At 46.3% G+C, this 21,324-nt stretch overlaps 1 protein-coding gene across 3 annotated transcripts in view; it reads left to right on the forward strand.

Moving 5' to 3' along the window:
- The first annotated feature begins 3,400 nt into the window (after positions 1–3,400).
- The window catches only part of Unk (unk zinc finger), a 31,085-nt gene continuing 13,161 nt past the window's right edge, over positions 3,401–21,324 (forward strand). Inside the window, exons 1-2 of one of the 3 annotated variants that reach the window (XM_050140297.1) lie at positions 3,401–5,539; positions 20,760–20,969. In XM_050140297.1, coding sequence (XP_049996254.1) covers positions 5,436–5,539; positions 20,760–20,969 — 314 coding nt within the window. In that variant the 5' untranslated portion in view covers positions 3,401–5,435. Of the gene's footprint in view, positions 5,540–20,759; positions 20,970–21,324 lie in introns of those variants that run through there. The other 2 variants (XM_050140296.1, XM_050140298.1) reach the window with 2 other exon arrangements.

The following is a 21,324-nucleotide window of genomic DNA, read 5'->3' on the forward strand; positions in this document are numbered from 1 at the left end:
AAAAAAAAAAAAAAAAAAAAAAGAAGAAGAAGAAGAAGAAGAAGAAGAAGAAGAAAAGAAAAACCAAAAGAGAGAGAGAAAAAAAAGAACTGTCTTCATTATATTGCAATATTCAAATTTATAAAACACCAAAGCAAGCTTAAGATAACCAGTCAAAGCTCAGAAAACAGAGCCAGGCTGCCTGTGACTCTGTCTTCCTGCCTCGGCCTCTCGAGCACTGCGACTGCAGGCGTGTGCCACCACATGCAATTGTTGTCTGTTTGATTTGGCTTGGGGACTGAATCTTTGTATGTATCCCAGGCTGGCCTTATACTCATGGTTTTGCCTCAGCCTCCCAAAGGCTTGCCTACAGGCGTCTATCACCATAACCAGAAATATCTGAAAATCTTTAATAACAATGACTCTATAAAGAGGAATCAAAGCTGAACCTAATATGTTTGTTATCACTGGTGATGCCCCCTGTGCACACAGTAGCGAGCACATTTCCTACAGAGCAGGCATCTGTGATCCTTAAGGTCTTCATGTGAAGGCACACACCTTTAATACCAGGCAGAGGCGAGCGCATCTCTGTGGGCTCAAAGCCAGCTTGGCCTACTTAGCGAGGCCCTGTCCGAAAAGAAAAGAAAAGAAAAGAAAAGAAAAGAAAAGAAAAGAAAAGAAAAGAAAAGAAAAGAAAATGCACTTTTTTTTGTTTTTGTTTTTACTTCTGGAATTAGCAACAGGAACGCTGTCAGTTTTTGTATTTATCTGCTTCACGGTGGAACATAGCTGAATCTTTGACACGATTGGTTGTGTAGTAGCGTCTACAGCGCCACATCTGGCCCAAGGGTCAACTTGTAGCCACGAATCTCAGCGGAGCAGAACATGCGTGATTTGAAGAGATGATGGGACGGTGCTGGCAAACACCTCTAACCCAGCATTCGTGAGGCAGAGGCTGATCTGGCCAAGACAGGCATTACTTTCACCCGAGTTCTGGGACTTCAGGTGTTTAAATGAAACCATGTGCCCACTCCATCCCCTTTGAGGCAGGGTCTCATTCTGTAACCCAGGTCACCCTGGAGATCACTATGTAGTCCACTATATGTTGATTTTGTTGCTATCCTCCTGCCTCAGGCTTCTGAGGGCTGAGCTTGTGTGAACCAGCACACTTGGCTCTTGCATACCCTTAACAGCACATGGCTTTGATTATTATTCACCTAATTTGGTGGTGGTGGTGGGGACAGGGTCTCAGGTAGCCCAGGTTAGCTTTAATTTCTTTCTTTCTTTTGTTTTGGTTTTTCAAGACAAGGTTTCTCTGTAGCTTTGGAGCCTGTTCTGAAACTAGTTCTTGTAAACCAGGCTGGCCTTGAACTCACAGAGATCCACCGGCCTCTGCCTCCTAAGTGCTGGGATTAAAAGCATGCACCAGCTGCCAGGCGAGAGACGGTCTTACTAAGTAATACAGGATAGACTTCAATCCTCCTGCCTCCTCCACTTCCCTCCTCTTCCTCCTCTTCTTTTCCTTCTTCTTCTCCTTCTTGTTTTGAGACAGGGTTTCTCTGTGTAACAGTTCTGGCTGTCCTGGAATTTACTTTATAGACCAGGAAGTCCTCAAACTCAGAGATCCACCTGCCTCTGCCTCCCAAGTGCTGAGATTAAAGGCGTGCGCCACCACCGCCTGGCTCTGCTTCTGCTTCCTGAGTGCCAGGATCACACGCATGCACCACCACTCTCGGTTACTTTTCTCTGGGTTTTGGTAATTGTTAAAGAAAAACCGAAACCTGCCCCAGGAAAAGACAAGATGTCGATGTAATCCACCCACTAAAAATGATGAGCGTAGAGCGCCCCCCTCAGGGGGTGACTAATAACGGCTTTTCTTTTTCTGGACTTGCCAAGTGGGAGGAAAAGTACCATCGGAAATGGGGAGGGATTGCAAGGACAATACAATCAACACAAAACACGTGAGCTGGGGATCAGGCATAGAGTGATGAGGTAAGCCCCGGGTGTGATCCTGCGCACTGCAGTCAGAGCCACGGTAAATACAATACTGTATCTGGGCTTCCGCCCTCTCCCACTACCTTGTCCTTCACTAACTTGCTGAGTGACTTTCTGCAAGTTACTTAACTTCTCTGGGTTTCGATTCCCTCTTCAGTGAATTAAGCAATCCAGAGGACATCATCTCCTAATCCTACAGTAATGCTTATTCAGGAACTTGTTATTATACTCTTATTATTAAAAATGAAGTCCGGAGGTGGTGGCACATGCCTTTAATCCCAGCACTCAGGAGGCAGAGGCAGGTGGGTCTCTGTGAGTTCAAGGCCAACCTCGTTCCAAAAACAAAATAATAATAATAGATCTATGAGCCGTAGTTTCTGTAGAGACTTCACACTTGGGTACTTCAAGGAACAAACAGCAGCCAGTTCTTTGGATTTAAGCATAAGAATAAGCCACCATTAGCATTTGTATTTGTCCTTTTGGAATAGCTCATCTTCAAACAGCTCTAGTGGCTAAACAATTGACTTAGCCTGTTTAGGAAATAAATACCAGTTTGTCAGCTCTGTAAGCTGACAAATTGGCTTCCCTTGTGAAGTTACACGACCTAAATGAAAAAAAAAAGCATGTGTCATCCTGGAACACTAACAGTTTCCATTTCCTCCACCCTCTCTACCCTGCAGGCATTTGAAAGGAACTTTCACTCCCCTCCCCGCTTCTTCTTTTCCTTTTCTTTCTTTCTTTTTTTTTTAATTTTTTAAAAAAGATTTATTTTATGTATACGAATGCTCTATCTCGTGTGTGCCTACACACCAGAAGAGGGCATCAGATTTCACTCCAGATGGTTGTGAGCCACCATGTGGTTGCTGGAAATTGAACTCAGGACCTCTTGGAAGAACAGCCTGTGTTCTTAAACTCTGAGCAATTCTTAAACTCTGAGCAATCTCTCCAGCCCCTCCTGTTCTATCTCTCTCTCTTTCTGTCTTTCTTTGGTTTTTGGAGACAAGGTTTCTCTGTAACTTTGGAGCCTGTCCTGGAACTAGCTCTTGTAGACCAGGCTGGTCTCAAACTCACAGAGCTCCGCCTGCCTCTGCCCCCCAAGTGCTGGATTAAAGGTGTGCACCACGACCACTGTCCGGCCTCCTTTTCTATTTATAGTTTTTTCTTTTTTTTAATTTATTTATTTATTAAAGATTTCTGTCTCTTCCCTGCCACCGCCTCCCATTTCCCTCCCCCTCCCCCAATCAAGTCCCCCTCCCTCGTCAGCCCAAAGAGCAATCAGGGTTCCCTGCCCTGTGGGAAGTCCAAGGACCACCCACCTCCATCCAGGGTTTCTCTGAGTTGCCCTGGCTGTCCTAGGAGTCAGGCTGACGTTGAATTCCAGAGATTCACCTGCCTCTGCTGGGATTAAAGGCCCAAATTACCACACACACACACACACACACACACACACACACACACACACACGCTCCCCGTTTCTTTTCAGAGAAGCTCTCACTATGGAGAGCGGAACTGGACTGGAACTTGCTATACAGACCAAGCTGGCCTCAGACCCATAGAGAGCCATCTCCCCAGTGTCCCAAAGCTAGTATTAAAGGTGTCGTCAAGAAGCACACTCTGCTTCTCTCTTTCAAAAGAGTCTTAAATTTTACTCAAGTATTTGTTCCCTGATGCAAGTATGGAACCTGTTTTCTTCCCCACCATGTAAGGGATCAAACTGTCGCCACATGGCAGCTCACAGCAGTCTGTAACTCCAATCCCAGGGGTTCTGACACCCTCACACCAGTGCACATAAAAATTAAAGCAAAACAACAGCAAGAACAACAACAGGGGCTGGAGAGATGGCTCAGAGGTTAAGGGCATTGCCTGCTCTTCCACAGGTCCTGGGTTCAATTCCCAGCAACCACATGGTGGCTCACAACCATCTGTAATGAGATCTGGTGCCCTCTTCTGGCCTGTAGGCATACACGCAGACAGAATATTGTATACATAATAAATAAATAAAATATTTTTTAAAAAAGAACAACAACAAACGTATATCACAAACAAAAGAAAACGATTTTGAAGCATATTGAACAGAGAACAGGTCAGCGGCAGCATTACACCCCCTGCGATGGACATTTTGTTGGTTGGTTGTGTGTGATGCATGTGTGAGAGGTGCGAGTGTGAACCCACCGGCAAGCTAGAAGGCAGCTTCGTGGAGTGGGTTCTCCCCTTCCACCTTAACAAAGGGTGCCAGTGATCAAACTCAGGTTTCCAGCCTCGCAAAGAAAGCACGTTTACCTCTGGCCCATCTCCCCATTCCTGTTGTTTTGTTATTTTTGGTGTGGTTGTTAGACAGAGGGAAGCTCTGGCTGACCTGTAACCAGCTTATGTAGACCAGGCTTACTTTGAATGCCTCCCGAGTGCTGGGACCAAGGCAGGTGTCACTCTGCTCTTGTTTTCTGAGACTGGGTCTCAGCATGTAGCCCAGATTGGCCTGGAGCTTGTGATTTTCCTCCTTCAGGCATGAGTCACTATATCCAGCCCGTGGAGGTCATGTCATAAAACCAAATGCCTAAATGTGAGGCTATGGCCCTGTATTTTCCCAAACAGGAAAGGTCTTCCAGAAAAGAGAACCAGAGTGCAATATAACTCATTCCTTACTCACGCCCTAGCCCTTCGTATTGGTCTACCGTGATGCTTCTCCGCAATTTACCAGTGTATCTATGAAAACCACTAGATAAAGACTGAGTTCTCCCTTGGACCTTAATCTACTGGAAACAAGGTGTCTCGGCCAGCCACTGAGTTCAGACGGAGCCCAGGTTTCAGGGCTGGTAAATGTTAATGAGGCATTAACAGTATGGGGTAGTGTAACTTTTCTTTAACAAAGCTTCCTCAAACTGTCTGCCAGCCGGCTTACTTTCCCTGGTGATGTACAGGTTACTACCATCTCAGGAAGAAGTTGGCTCACAAGCTTGCCTGCTTGGAGGCAATGCTCTAGGCTGACTTTAGCAACCATGCGCAGACTGTACTGGTAAGGAGGCAGGTAATTACTACACTGTTGGCAGCGTGATTATACTTGAAACATTCTCGATTGGAATCGTTTAGGGCCTCCCTAACTCGCTTCTTGTACTCCGATGGTTCCAGTTTCAAGGAAGAGCTCTCTTCCCACCACACTGTAAAAACGCTGGTATTAGTTAAGAGTGGCCAGACTACAATTACCACAAGACATCGCGGGTCCTTAGCATCCGGGACACGGTCCGCAAAGATCCCTGGGTATTGTGGTCTTGTGCTTCGGCAGCGACCCTGTGCCAACGGTAAAATTTCATCCGAAAGGAGGACCACAACTCCCAGCAACCTTTGCTGCCGTGCGGGGGGTCTTCACGTTCTCGTGGCGCGGCGCAGGCGCTGTGGGTCCTCGGCGCGGACCGCGCAGACTGAATAATAAAAGGGGAGAGGCGAAGAGGCAGGAAGACAGGACCATGTCGAAGGGCCCGGGGCCCGGCGGCTCGGCAGCTTCCTCGGCGCCCCCGGCCGCTACCGCTCAGGTGCTGCAGGCACAGCCCGAGAAACCGCAGCACTACACGTACGTAGAGCCCCCCCCCCGCCGCGCGCGCACGCCTGACGTCAGCGGCCAGCGTGAGTCACGCGCGCAGGGAGAGCGCGGGGCTGTCTCCCACCCCCCCCCCCTTCCTTCTCCAGCTTGGCCCAGACCGGTTCCAACCTGCTAGGGCCGGTCCCAGCTTCCTCAACTGTCACCAACCTCTGGTCGGGCCGTGGGGCGGGAAACTCGGTCCCAGCCTCCGAGTTGGGAAGGCAGGAGCTCGGTCCCGAGTACACACTTCCCAGGGTAGGCCTTGGAGGCCCGAGTGTTCCTCAGACCGTAAAACCACAGGACCAGGCTCTTGGCGAGCGAGGAGTCCACGACATGACAAGTTGAGTTGTGTAGCAGCCGGCCCTAGACCTGTCTAGAAACGACTCGCTTGCAGTCATCTGTGCGCCCGAGGAGCTCCTTTGTAGCTCAGAGGCCTGTTGGTTGTCCACGAGGATCACCCACGCTTGAGTTCCCTTAAGCAGTCAGACGTGCAGACACGGAACCACTCTTCGCAGGCAGTACTGTCCGGCCTGTGAGCGAGCCACCCCCGGGGTGCTGTACGATTGCAGGCCCCTTCAGAATCTGGCAGGAGAGGGAGCCTCAGAAAAGCCCTGCCAAGCTGCATGTGTGCCAGCCTAGGTCCCTGCCTTCATTGCTGTCACGGCACAGTAGGCCTAGGTGCTGTGGGACAAAGGCCAGCGATGGGCTTCCCCTTGTAAAGCGTTGGTTTCCGTTCCCAGCCGGGTCAGGAGTGCCTCTCACCCCCTTCAGGTGCCTGGGCGGTGTAGGTATTTTCAGGATCCCAACCCACGGAGAGTTCAGAATCTGAGCGGTTGAGCAGCACTCGAGTAAGCCAGGAAGCAACTGTTGGGATACAGAGAACTAAAGGCAGGCAGGGGAGCCTGTCTTGGGAGATGGACCTGGGAACATCGGTTATAGAAAATGTATTGGTTTTCGAGGGACTCTATGATATTGGCTGGCGGCTAAGCTTGACTGCAGTGTGACTCAGTTGGTTGGTTCTTACTGGAGTTCTCTGCATCCTTGCGGTCGCTTTTGGTTAAGAAGTCACTGACTTAGCTGGCCACACAGCAATGTGGTCTCGATTTGCAAATCTGTAAACTTAATTGGGACTTATTTTGTATTACACTTATTTATTTATATGTACGTGTGTGTGGGAACACGCATGCGTGCGCAGGTGTGGAAGTCAAACAGTCCAAGGGCATTGGTTCTCTCCTTTCACCACGTGGTTCTGGGGGTCCAAGTCCGATGGCCAAGCTTGGCAGCTAGTGCCTTCCCAACTCTGCGGATCCCACGCGTGGGGAAGGGCTCTACCATCGAGCTGTAGTCCACACACCCACTTACTATTTCTTTAGGTACCACTTTCCTACTGCCTTAGCCTCCTGAGTTAACCGGGATTGCAGATCTGCCACAGGGCTTCCTTATGGAACTTTTTAATGATCTTTGATTGCTTGGATCATGGTTTTCAGTACAATTACCAAACAAACTTAAATAAATCTTAGTTTCTTTTTGTGGATGTGTGTGTGTGTTGTGCGCGCGCATGTGGCATGTGTGCGTGCGTGCTTGTGTGCGTGCGTGCGTGCGCAACTGGAGATCAGGTCAGATGTCCTGTGAGATAGGATCTTTATGGGCAGGAGAGATGGCTCAGTCATTAAGAGAGCACTGACTGTTCCTCTGGTGTCCCTGGTTCAATTCTTAACACTCACATGGTGGCTCATAGCTGTCTGTAACTATAATTTCATGGGGATCCCGAATGCCTTCTTCTGGTATGCAGACATACAATAGACAAGACACCTGTGTGCATAAAATAAATCTTGAAAAAGAAAAGATTCTTTTACTGAACCTGAAGCTTGGCCAGGTTGGCTGCCCAGTGAGCTCCTGGGGGCCCACTTCCTCCGACCCCCCAACACTGGGGTTACATGGTGATGAAGATTCGTACTCAGGTCCTCAGTCGTGTGCAGCAGACACTCAGCCCACAGAGCCATCTCTGGCTCTGTGGTAAATTGGTAAATTCTGGCATTCAGAAACAATGACTTGGGGCTGGAGAGATGGCTCAGAGGTTAAGAGCATTGCCTGCTCTTCCAAAGGTCCTGAGTTCAATTCCCAGCAACCACATGGTGGCTCACAACCATCTGTAATGGGGTCTGGTGCCCTCTTCTGGCCTGCAGGCATACATTCAGACAGAATATTGTATACATAATAAATAAATATTTAAAAAAAAAGCCGGGCGATGGTAGCGCACGCCTTTAATCCCAGCACTCGGGAGGCAGAGGCAGGCGGATCTCTGTGAGTTCGAGACCAGCCTGGTCTACAGAGCTAGTTCCAGGACAGGCTCCAAAGCCACAGAGAAACCCTGTCTCGAAAAACCGAAAAAAAAAAAAAATCAATGACTTGGAAAACTTGATCATTCAGATCCTCGGTCGGTGAACATGAGGACACAGGTGGTACAAGTATTGGTGTCCCTGATGTGTCTGTATTACTGAAGTGAACTCAGTTGTTGTCCTTGGGGATTAGGGGAACTGGGAGTTTTTTAAGAGTTTTCTGCTGGGCCTTGGAGGTGCACACCTTTAATCCTAACAAAATGAGTTTTCATACATAGCACAGCCACCATGTGCCACCATGGCCAGCTGTTGTTTGTTGGCTTCTGTGGTTTTGGTTTTTCAAGACAATATTTCTCTATGTAGCTTTGGAGCCTGTCCTGGCACTAGGCTCTGTAGACAAGGCTGGCCTTCAACTCACAGAGATCCGCCTGCCTCTGTGTGCTGGGTTTAAAGGCCTGTGCACCACTGCCCAGCTGTTTGTTTGTAAATGTACTTATGTTTAGTTTATGTGCACTGGTGTTTGTCTGCCTGGAGATCTGTGTGGGCGTGTCAGAAGCCCTGGAGCTGGAGTTACAGCCATTTTGAGCTACCATGTGGTTTTCTGGGAACTGAACCTGGGTCCTTTGGAAGAGCAGCCAGTGTTCTTAACTGTTGAACCCTCTCTCCGGCCCCAAAATGTTTTGTCTTTTTTTTTTTTTTTTTTGGTTTTTCGAGACAGGGTTTCAATGTTTTGTCTTTTAAAACTGTGTGACGTACTCCTTTGGGACAGTTCTGTCAATGAAGCACAGCCTGCCTCAGACTCAGTATCTTCCTCCCTGTCTCTCCCTTTTAAGTGCCACCTGCCATTACTCGTTTTTCGTTTTTGTTTTTGTTTTTTTTTTTTTTTTTGGTTTGTTTGGTTGTTTGTTTTTGCTGTTGTTGTCATTTTGTTTTGTTTGATGCGGGGTTTTATGTGGAAAACCCCTAAACTACCGACTTGCTTGCCTCCACCTCCCAGGTGACTAGGAAGGCTTTTTTTTTTTTTTTTTTTTTTTTTAACCAGGAAGGCTTGAACGCTCCTGAAGCCAAAAGGTTATATAAACAGTAGTTTGAAAGATAGTTATTGTCATATTTCTGCTAATCTTTTGTTTTGTTTTTTTGGGACAGAATTTCTCTGTGTAACAGCCCTGGCTGTCCTGGACTTCAGGCTGGATCGCAGAGATCCACTGCCAAGGGCTGAGTGTAAGGCAGTTTTGTTTGTAATAAGTCTACCTTGTACATTTTTAGAAGAGTTAAGAAAAACAGATTTAAGAATAGGAATTAAGAATAGTAAGTTTTGGGCTAGAGAAATAGCTCAGTGATTAAGAGCACAAACCACTCTTCCAAAGGTCCTGAGTTCAATTTCCAGCACCCACTAACGTGATTTGATGCCTTCTAGCATCAGGCATACATGCAGACAGCACTCATACTAAAAAATACATAAATAAAATTAAAGAAAAGAATAGGGAGTGTTATGTTAGTTACATCCCACACTGTGTCCAGAAGTATAGATTTAGAGATTCATATAGCAAGTACATTAAAAATTAGCTGATAAGCCAGGCAGTGGTGGTGCACGTCTTTAATCCCAGCACTCTGGAGGCAGAGCCAGGCAGATCTCTGTGAGTTCGAGGCCAGCCTGGTCTACAAGAAGAGCTAGTACCAGGACAGGCTCTAAAACTACAGAGAAACCCTGTCTTGAAAAACCTTAAAAAAAAGAAAAAGAAAGGAAGAGAAAGAAAGAAAAAAGAAAAATTAGCTGATGCTGGGCGGATGGTGCACACCTTTAATTCCGGTACTCGGGAGGCAGATCTCTGTGAGGCCAGCCAGAGCTACACAGAGAAACCCTGTCTCAAGAAAGAAAAGAAAAGAAAAAGAGAAAGGAAGGAAGGAAGAAAAATAGAGTGAGCGCGCAAGAGAAATAGGCAGCTAGGGTAGGTGTAGTGGTGGTGTTTGCTTTTAATCCCAGCACTCAGGCATGCAGATCTCCTGAGTTCCAGGACAGGCAGTACTACATGGAGTACCCTGTGTCAAAAATAAAAGAAAAAAACAGAAACAAAAGGCAGTTAGTTGAGGGGCCGGTGAGATGGCTCAGTGGGTACATCTGTGCCTGACAACCTGAGTTAATCCTCACAACTCAGAAACCTACATGAAGGTGGGAGAAAAATCAACTCTGCCAGGTTATTCTCTGATCTCCAACGCATGCATGTGCTCACGCACACACAGAGATATAAATTTAAGCAGTTTGTTTGAAAGGACAATAGAAGGTATCTTTTTGTTTGTTTTGTTTTGTTTTTGAGACAGGGTCTTACTATGTAGCTCTGGCTGTTCTGGAACTTACTTTGTAGACCAGACTGGCCTCAAACTCGCAGAAATCTGCCTGTCTCTGCCTCCCCAGTGCTGGGATTAGGTGTGCCACTATGAGGTTAATGTTTAAAATATTGGTTTCTTTTGTTATTTTTGCCCCTATAAGGAATTACGCTTCAAAGTATATCTTTTTTGGAGTCCTTCAACTTTGCTCGATTCTCAGACTTGTTAATGCTTCTTTTCTTTTTCTTTTTTAATTTATTATGTATAGTGTTCTGCCTGCATGTATGCCTGTGGCGCCAGAAGAGGGCACAAGATCTCATTCTAGGTAGTTGTGAGCCTCCGTGTGGTTGCTGGGAATCGAACTCAGCATCTCCGGGGGAGCAGCCAGTGCTCTTAATCCCCAGCCATCTCTCCAGCCTTGTTAATGGTCTTGATACAGGAAAATGACGCTCTAGTTATTGAAAAGGTTGTGGGGTGATTCTATCATCTGTCTGTCCGTCTGTCTCTCTGTCCACCTAATCTTCCATCCATCCATCCATCCATCCTTCCATCCATCCATCCATCCTTCCATCATTTTTGAAACAGGGTCGCACTGTGTAGCCCTGGTTTGCCTGGAATTTGCTATATAGACCAGCCTGGCCTTGGAATTTAGATCTTGCCAGTGCTGGGATTAAAGGCATGCACTACCACATTTGCCCTGTAGGTTAGTTTTTAGACAAGAAATGCTCTCTCTGTATAAAATATACCTGTATATACAGGCATCCCGTGAATTTATAACTTGTTTCTTTCTTTTTCTTTTTTCTTTTTCCTCATTAAAACAGCTGGTCTGGAAGTCACTCTGTAGACCAGGCTGGCCTCAAACTCAAAGAGCTCTGTCTGCCTCTGCCTCCCGAGTGCTGGGTTTAAAGGCATTCATCACCGCCACCAACTGAACTTTGTTTCTTTTTTGTTGTTGTTGTTGTTGTACTTATAACTTTATATTTGTTTCATGTATAGCTGTGGAGATCCAGGGACAATTTGTAAGAGTGGGTTTTCTCCTTCTGCCATGTGGGTTTTAGAGACTGAATTTAGGTTGTTAGGGTTGGCTGTGGGTGCCAATTCTGAGCCACCTCCTTTACCTGGGATACTTTTCTTCAGCTTTCTTCAGGAGCATGGCCAAGGGTGTAGCTTAGTTGGTAAAATGAGTGTCTAGCATGCATAGAAAGGAAGGGGGCAAATTTGTAGTCTTAGTACCCAGAAGGTAGGCAAGCAGATCAGAAGTTCAAGGTCATCCTGCCAGTTCAAGGCCAGCCTGGGTTACTAGACTGGAGAGAGACAGAATTGTGTGAGTGGAGTCCCGTTAGCAGCTGTTTTGATAGAGAAGAATGTGTGAGAGAGAACGGAGTTCCGTCAGCTGTTTTGTTAGTTGGTACATTAACGGAGTTCCGTCAGCTGTTTTGTTAGTTGGTACATTACTGTTATGAATTTTACTGGATTTCATCTGATGGTGTTTGGAAAACTCAGGAAGTGAACATGTATTTAGGTCATTATTGCAAATTGCAGTAAAGCCAGACATACAGTACTGGAGTGCAATTTACAGAACGAGTTGCTTAGCGGAGTCGGAGGCGATGAGCTAAATTGCCAGTAATCCTTTTTTGATCTCATTTGCATGTTTATCAAATCAAATTAACTTCCTGCATTACAAAAGGTCTCACCAGACCCCATTAATAAGTGTTCATGGTGTTAAAATTTATTTAAAAAATTGCGGGAAGGAGAAACATCATGTATTGGAAGAGGAGAGAGAAGGGGCAGAGACTGGTCCTTGGGGACCAGAGAGACAGAAAGAAAAAGAGATGGGAGATGGACAGGGCCCACCTTTTAAAAGGGAACAAAGAGAGTGTACCCAGGGGTGCTCTTAGTGGCTGCAGCTGAGGAGTATCCTGTCAGGACCCCAAGGGCAGGCCAGTACAGATGCCTGAATACTGATGTAAGGCCCATACTGAGACTAGACTCTTAAGCTTGACACCTCATTGTTTGCTATGTCTAAAGTAATGATTAAAGTTCAGATCTGCTTAATGGTTAAGTTTTTTTGTTTTAATCCAGCTATGTTAGACACTAAAGAAGGCTTCCCCTCAGTCCATATGCTTCTGCTCTGACTGGTGATTTCTGTCATCCTACAAAGACTGACTTATTGGTGAGGGCAGCTGGACAACTCTGAGAGCAACAACTTAGAGCAATGCATCTTGGGCATACTCTGTAAGGAGCTTCTCTGGAGATAGCACCCCATGTAAGTGCAGAGAACAAGACACCCTCGTGGACCTACTACTTCCCGCTTCCAACACCCTGATGCCTGAAGGTGAGGTCTCCTTCTCATGCGTCTTAGAAGCCCTGTACACACGTAGGTCACTAGAGCCCTGCAGCCTGAGCAGCACGCAGGCAAGCTTTTTTTTGCTAGACCTCTGCCTGCCTGGTATTTTTGTTAGGAGTCACTGGATGAGAAGCGGGGAAAGCAGATTCTGTCTGCAGCTCCACTGTGGAGGAGGTGGGAGCGAAAGGCCTCTGGTTGCGTTTCTAAACTGCACAGTATTTTTTAATAATTTAATAATTGTTGTTTTTTAATCCAACTGTGTTTGAACTTGAAGAAGGCTTCCTTACTAGCCAAGTACACTTTCTATATTTTCATGTTGCAGCTATGGACAGTTATGGCTAATCTAAGAATATTGCCCCCCACCTCTTTATTTTTGAGACAGATTCTCTCTACAAGTAGCCCTGGCTATCCTGGAACTCACTATGTAGACAGCTGGGCTGGAACTTACAGAAATCCTGCTGGGATTAAAGGTGTGCGCCACCACGACTGGCCTCTGTCTTCCGTTTAAACATGGATGAATTTGAGACACACTACTGTGTTATATGAAGATTCTGAATGCAAGTTTTTCTGCCATTCTTAGCTAATATATAAAGTTATATTAGCCTAATTATTAGAAAATGCTAAAAATTTTGATTTGGTATCGTCTAGACATCCAGCATTCCATACCATAGCATATAGTCTATAAAGTCACCCTTTGAGCTTCTTAAAATACCTGCAGCAGAGACACCAGAAGAAACGTGGGTAAAACAGTGCATGGAATTTATTTTTGTCCAGTGGGAATATTCAGAAATTACACAGCTGTGACGATACTTTTTTCCTTGAGGCAAAATCTCTCTGCTTAGTCCTGACTATCCTGGGTCTCACTATATTCACCAGACACCAGAACTCAAAGAGATCTGCCTGCCTCTGCCCCCACGTGCTGGGATTATATGCCTGGCAATACTTTTTTCTGCTTTGAAAAATTATTTTTATTTTTTAAAATCATCACATAATGTGTAAGGTATCATATAACTTTTTTGTTTTTGCTCTTGTTTTCTTTTGTTTTTGGATTTTCAAGACAGGGTTTCACTATGTAGCCTTGGCTATCCTGGAACTCGCTCTTTAGACTAAGCTAGCCTTAAACTCAGAGATCCCCCTGCCTCTACCCCTAAATGCTGGGGTTAAAGGCATGCGCCACCACCACCCTGTTCGTTATAACATTTCCAACAGGGCTGGAGAGATGGCTCAGAGGTTAAGAGCATTGCCTGCTCTTCCAAAAGTCCTGAGTTCAATTCCCAGCAACCACATGGTGGCTCACAACCATCTGTAATGAGATCTGGTGCCCTCTTCTGGCCTGCAGGCATACAAGCAAACAGAATAATGTATACCTAATAAATAAATAAATATTAAAAAAAAAAGGACAAGCCATGTGGGCTCCAGCAATTAAAAAAAAAAAAAAAAAAGAACAAGTAGGACATTAAAAAAAAAGAAGAAAAAAAAGCCGGGCGGTGTTGGCACACGCCTTTAATCCCAGCACTTGGGAGGCAGAGGCAGGCGGATCTCTGTGAGTTCGAGACCAGCCTGGTCTACAAGAGCTAGTTCCAGGACAGGCTCCAAAACCACAGAGAAACCCTGTCTCGAAAAACCAAAAAAAAAAAAGAAAAAACAAAAAACATTTCCAACAAAGTGTATTTTGTGGTTTCCTTCCCTCCCATCTCCGCACTGCCACACTGCCCTGTTATACACACCCTCCCTCCTTCATAGGCATTGTCTCAGCCAGCTTAGACCGGCCTCACGCTTGCAGTGCCTCCCCCTGAGTGCTGAGGTTGTAGGTGTGTACTACATGGCATGGTTAATATTGATCCTGGGCATCTAGCCACACCTCCACTCATACTACACAAGCACTTGACCACCGAGGTATTTCTAGCCCAGTGATTGCATGTGATTTAATATACTAAAAACTACCGATTAGAAACTTTAATGAGTTTAAAGTGTGAACTTAACAGTCTTGTTTGTTTGTTTATTTATTTTGTTTTTTTTTTTTTTCAAATTATTTTATTTATTTTATGTATATGACTGCTCTGTCTGTATATACACCTGCACACCAGAAGAGGGCATCTAATGTCACTACAAATGGTTGTGAGCCACAATGTGGTTGCTGGGAATTGAACTCAGGACCTCTAGAAGAGCAGCCAGTACTCTTAACCTCTGAGCCATCTCTCCAGCCCCTTTATTTTGTTTTTTTGAGGCAGGGTTTCTTTGTGTAGTTTTGGAGCTTGTCTTGGAACTCGCTTTGTAAACTAGACTGTCCTTGAACTCACAGAGGTCCTCCTGCCTCTGCCTCCCAAGTGCTGGGATTATGGCGTGCACCACCACAACCTGGCTTTTTTTTTTTAAGATTTATTTATTATGTATGCAGTGCTCACGTGTGTGCCTGCATGACAGAAGAGGGCACCAGATCTCATTACAGATGGTCATGAGCTACCATGGTTGTTGGGAACTGAACTCAGGACCTCTGGGAGAGCAGCCAGTGCTCTTAACCTCTCAGCCATCTCTTCAGCCCCAAACTTTATAGTTTTAATAAAAATTGCTACCAAAGAGCATCTTTTGAGCATATGACCTGTTGCTGAGGTTTGGCAGCCTTCGGTTCAACAAGGGAAAACTTATGATTTGCTGAAAGCTCCCAAGTACTCTTCCCAGCCTTGCAGTGTCTGCATTCTTAGTGCACGTCAGGTGAACGCCCCGTGTGGGAAGGCTGGAGAGCGGCTGGGCTGAGTAGGTTCTCACAGTTTATGGTGTCTGTAAAGTAAAGGGAAGAAGCCTATTTTCCCCAGTGGCTTTATAAAGTGAACTCCTTTTCCTTCCGAGGGTGGGAAAGAGTGTGTCTGCTGAAGGGTAAGAGCTCATTCTTCAATATCGAGATGCCTGTTGAGGTTTGCACCGGCATCTCAGGGCAGTCCGTGTGTTCAGGCATTTAGGTTGGTCCACTGCTGTAGTAACCACAGCAAACTTTGTCAGCTCTGTAAAACACCTCAATTCTCACCCCTTTTTTCTTTGCCAGTGTGTAGAGCTTGACAACAGTGCCGAGAGCTGAGGAGAAAGAAGATGGAAAGGGGTCTAGCAAGTAAAAATGTCGTAGCGTTCTGTGTGGTGACTTTTTCTGTTGGTGGCTCTGTTTATTTAGGAGATAAAGAAGATACTGAGGCCACTGGCAGTTTCATCATGTCCTCAGTAGAGGGGTGAACGAAATGTCCCGTTCCGTAAAGTGCTTATCTTCTAAGCAGAGGACCTGGGCTTGAGTCCCCAGCATCCAGATTAAAAAGCTAGGCATGGCAGCACTTGTGGAGACAGAGGATCTGGCCACATTGTTGAGCTCCGGTTCAGTGAGAGCCTCTGTCTTAACAAATAGGTGGAGTGCAATAGAGGAAGACCCCAGCCTCAGCCTCTGGCCTCCACACGTGTACACATCTACCCATGCACACATGCACGTGTAACTACAAAAATAAAGGAAAATTAAAACCAAGTGGGAAGTTTTTCTCCTCATTCTATGTAGTGGGTCACAGGTATGGATGACATGGTGGTATATATCTATAATTCTAATTACTCTAGCGCTGATATTTATAAAACATATGTGACACATAAATGAACTGAGTGAATTCTATGTTCCATCCCCATAATAGCTTTGTGTGTGGTTTCCCAAATTCAAAAAGATTACAAGTGACTTTCATCTCAAGCATTCCAGATGAGGTATACTCAACCTGTAAAGGGGAGTGTGTCATGATTAACATGCAAAGCAGAATAAGAAGTGTAAGAAATGCCTAAAGTGGCTCTGTCTGAGTGTAGCTTAGCGGTAGAGTACCATGTGCAAGGCCGTGGGTTCCATCTCCAGCGTTTCCAGTGCAGGGGAGCTAACAGATAGTTAGGTGGAAAGCAAGGAAGACTTCACAGAAGTGGCATCCAAAAGATTCATTTCCATTTAGTCCAGCCTTTGTTGGTTTCCTCAAGTAAGGAGTGAGGCACGAGCAAAGACAGGAAGTTTTCTTGCCACTAGCACTGCAGCTGTGGCCAGAGTGGTGAGGAGGCCGAGTTAAAAACCCACACTGGGATGGGTGGATGGGGCTAGGAATGCCAGGCTGAGCAGTGGTGGCCGCTTATCCGGGTTTCAGGAAGACTAACAAGTCCTATTAAAAAGTCCTGTGTATCTGACATGGGGCAGTAGGAATGGAAGTGTGGCTTCAAATGACCTGCTGCCTCTGTCCTTACCTGAGGAATTCCTGTCAGGCACTGTAGACATTTCTGCCTCAGCCGTGCAAGCTTCTACCCCAAGGAGCTTCTTTTCGTGAGAGCCACTGTGCCCAAAGCCTTCTCCCTGTCTCCTGTGTGCTCACCAAGATGCTGACACCAAACGTTTTGTTTTGCTTTATTGTTGTTATTGAGACAGAGTCTCACTAAGTTGTCCTGGCTATCCGGGAATCTTCTATGTTGTAAAAGCTGGCTTCCAACTCAGAGAGAGCTACCTCTCTGCCTCTGCCTCCTGAGTGCTGGGATTAAGGGCATGGACTGTCAAGCCTGGCTTCAAATGTTTTCTTTTAAGTGGATGATAGTAGCATGTGCCTTTAATCTCAGAACTCAAGAGTCAGGTGAGTTTAAGGCCAGCCTGGTCTACATAGTTAATTCCAGGACAACCAAAGCTACACAGAGAACCCCTGTCTCAAAAAACCAAAAAAAAAAAAAAAAGTTTTTTTGTTTGTTTTTGAGACAGGGTTTTACTGCCACCAGTGGTGGGGTTAAAGGCTATACCACCATACCCTGTCAGACTTTAAGGAGCACCAACATTTATTTTGCAAATAACACAGGATGTTATCTAGTGGTAACATGGTTTGTACCCATTATCCTAGCTACTTAGACAAGACAGAATAATTGCCTAAGCCCAGGACTTTGAGACCAGCCTGGACAGCAACAACGAGACCTTGTCTGAAGAGAACATTGAAGTACAGGATAGCAGCTAGATAGAATCACAGATACACAATGTGTAGCTCCACAGTATTGGTGTGCCTCATGCCGTGTGCAGCCATACTTTTTCATGCAGGAAAGTACTCATGGTTTATCTGGAGCTCCATCCTAACTAGGTGTTGGGATTTACTTTGCCAGGCCTTTGCACTCAAGACTGCACTTGCTCCCTTCCTCCTCACCTCATTTTCTACCTGGGTTGCTCTCCTAGTGGACCCAACGAATAGGAAGAATGTCTTTCTTGAAGGATTAGCCTAGTAGCTTAGAGCATGGGTGCCCCAACTTAGTGCCAGGGCTTGATACCTGAATATAGCCAAAAAGGCACAGGTTGTTTGTCTAGCCAGACAGACAGACAAATGGAAAGAAACAGAACTTCTATTTAAATGCCAGAGGAGCCAAGAAAGCAGATCATAGGGGCCTTTCAGTTTTCTCTCCGGTATCTTAGATACTTGGGACCCAGAGTTGATACCTCTGCCACCTGTGGGTTTGTCTGCAACGCTCACTTCTAGGCTCCCGGTTGCTCCTATAGAGGCACTTGGCACTCATAGAACCAGATACAATGTTATATCATACTGTTAATTTTCTTCAGAACATTTAATCTGCTAGCACCTTCTTCCTTTAAGCCTTCTTTGATTCCAGTCTGGGTCAGAGTCCTTTTTGGTACCTAAGATACCCAGAGAAGAGCCCCTTACATTTCTTTCCATCAGTCTCTCCTATCCTTTTGTTTTGTTTTGAGAAAGAGTTTTTCTGTTTAACCGTCCTGGAACTCACTCTGTAGACCAGGCTGGCCTCAAACTCAGAGATCTGCTTGCCTCTGGTGTGCGCCATCATCATCCGGCAGTCCCATCTATTCTTCGTATCTCCCTTGAAAACATGAGCAGGACAGTGTCCTCATTGCTTGGCCCTGCATCTGTACCCAAATGTGCTGGGTTTAACAGGTGTTGCCTGACTCCAGACACTTCTGTTTGATCCCATCCCCAGTCCTGCCCACCCAGCCTGCTCTTTATTGGACTACTTAGGCCTCAGGGATCTGGGCAGAAGTCCTAGGGTTATGCACTCCAGATCTAAGCTCTGCCCGAGCCCAGGCAGCAGCTGGTTCAAATCTGCTGCTTCTGCCTCACTTGCTTAGGTATACAACATTGCACATGATGCTCTTGGCATCTCCTTACCTCTCAGCCCATTGGTTGCTTGGATTGTTGGCTTGAGAAATTGGTCTGCCCAGTGGTCTCGAAGATAGCAGGACTTGCTGACCTGTTTGATTCCTGGAACCCATGTAAAGGTGGAAGGAGAAAACCAGCTCCACAAAGCTGTACTCTGACCTCCATATGTGTGCTGTGGCATATGCACCGTTTCCCACCACTCACACATACATATATACACAGTGAAATATTTAAGGGAGGGCCAGCGAGGTGGCTCATTGGTTAGAGCACTGATTGTTCTTTTTGAGTTCAGTTCCAAGCAACCACACAGTGGCTCATAACCATCTGTAATAGGATCTGATGCCCTCTTCTGGCCTGCAGGGTTACATGCAGAGGGAGCACTCATACTTAAAAAAAAAAAAAAAAAGTACATTAAAAAACATTTAAAGAAAACTGCAGGGGCTGGAGAGGCGATGGTTCAGTGGTTAAGAGCACTGGCTGCTCTTCAGAAGACCCGGATTCAATTCCCAGCACCTAGATGGCAGCTCACAACTGTCTGTAACTCCAGTTCCAGGAGATCTGACACCTTCACACCAATGCATGTTAAATAAATTTAAAAAAAGAGAAAACTGCAGGGGCTGGAGAGATGGCTCAGAGGTTAAGAGCACTGACTGCTCTTCCAGAAGTCCTGAGTTCAATTCCCATCAACCACATGGTGGCTCGCAGCCATCTGTAATGAGATCTGGTGCCCTCTTCTGGCATGCAAGCATACATGGAAGGAATGTTGTATACATAATAAATAAATAAATTTAAAAAAAAAAAGGAAACAAAACCGCACTGATTGCCCATTCAACAGTTTCCACCCCAGCCTAGGAGAACCTTAGGCTGGATTAAGGTAGTGAAGAACACAAATCGATGGGGTATGTTCTGTGAGGGTAAGATGGTTTGAAACCCTCCACCTAGTGGAGTATTTTTTGATATCCTGGCTATTGTTTGAGGGTAGAGGAGAGAGACACCAGTATTTGAAAAACCCCAGCTGTTGCAGGTCTTATGTGAGACAACTGGGCACAGTCCATTCTAAGAGGGAAGGCATCTTCAGAATCCCTGTGTGAGCTCCTTCCCAAATATTCCTGCAGGTAGCACTAAAGACATCTCAAGGACAGTTATAGTGATATTCATGTTTTAGTAAATAAAGCTTGCCTAAAGATCAAAAGATAAAACTAAGATACTAGAGGCCAGGCAGTGATATCACACACCTTTAATCCCAGAATTTGGGAGACAGAGGCAGATGGATCTCTGTGAGTTCAAAGCCGCCCTGGGCTACTCAAGATCAATTCAGAAACATCCAGGTGGTGGTGACTCACCTTTAATGTCAGTTTTAGGGACTCACATACTTTTAATCCCAGCACTAGAGGGGAATATAAGATGGGACAGGCTCAGGGCTCAGTCTGCAGTCGCCCAGCCTTGGTAGAGGAGAGACTTCTCTGGTGGCTTGGCTGTTTTGCTTTTTCTAATCTTCAGCTTAAACCCCAATATCTGTCTCTGGGTTTTTATTATTCGTGCTACAGACAGTGATCAGAGTTAATCCAGAGGGCACTTTACCAATGGGTACCAAAGCAGTAAGCAGTGTCTCCATGTTTCTTCCCTCAACCCACAGTGCCAGCTTGGTTCATGGTATAGGGAGGTCTTTGGGGGTGGGTCGGTGTATGTGGGCAGTAGGGAACCACAGACTCGGGGGAGGCTGCTTATGTTCTTGTGAATAGCTTTTTCCCTATGATTAGTGGCTCGGCCTGCGAAACCTCAGATGGCTCAGCCAAGCTGCTGCTGAGCACAGCTGGCCTCTGCCACACACAGCGTTCATGTGGCCTGTGGCTGCTGCCTTTCATGCTGGTGTGGAGCGTAGTTGTTGGGACATATCTAAAAGCCAGAGTCCAGCCTCAGCCCTGGACCGCTCCTGTCCCAGTGGGACTGGCACTCCAGAGCAGGGCCCTCGGGGCTTGGTGGCTTTTTGCTGGAAAGCAAGGCGCTTCACTGTGCTCCTGGCCCACCCCTCATAGACTGTCTCTCTGCAGGTACCTGAAGGAGTTCCGCACAGAGCAGTGTCCGCTCTTCGTGCAACACAAATGCACACAGCACCGGCCCTACACCTGCTTCCACTGGCACTTCGTGAACCAGCGGCGCCGCCGTTCCATCCGCCGTCGGGACGGCACCTTTAACTATAGTCCAGATGTCTACTGCACCAAGTACGACGAGGCCACAGGCCTCTGCCCAGAGGGTGACGAGTGAGTGCCCTGCCAGCTCTCCTTCTGGATCAGATGCCCTCAGAATAAGCGTGGTACATGCCAGGCAGCTAGCCTACAAAATAGGTCAAAGTTGGGCTCACCCTTGCCCTGAGCTCGAGGGACAGCAATAAATGGGAATGGCTTTCGTTTCTTTTGCCTATTGCATGAAAACAAAAAATTAGCCTTTCTTCCACTAAATCCCACAAGACTACATTTGAACCAAGATGATGCCCTGGGTTTGTTTCTGGTCCTCCATGTCTTATCCCCACCACAGTCCGCACTGCCGTGGCAGCGTAGAAAAAGCCTCTCTAGTGTCCCTGTGTGCTGATCGTTGTTGTTTGAGACAGAGTCTCAA

This window comes from Alexandromys fortis, unplaced genomic scaffold (assembly GCF_014885135.2).
Source record: "Alexandromys fortis isolate MF-2015 unplaced genomic scaffold, M_Fortis_MF-2015_v1.1 scaffold_39, whole genome shotgun sequence".
Classification (NCBI taxonomy): domain Eukaryota; kingdom Metazoa; phylum Chordata; class Mammalia; order Rodentia; family Cricetidae; genus Alexandromys; species Alexandromys fortis.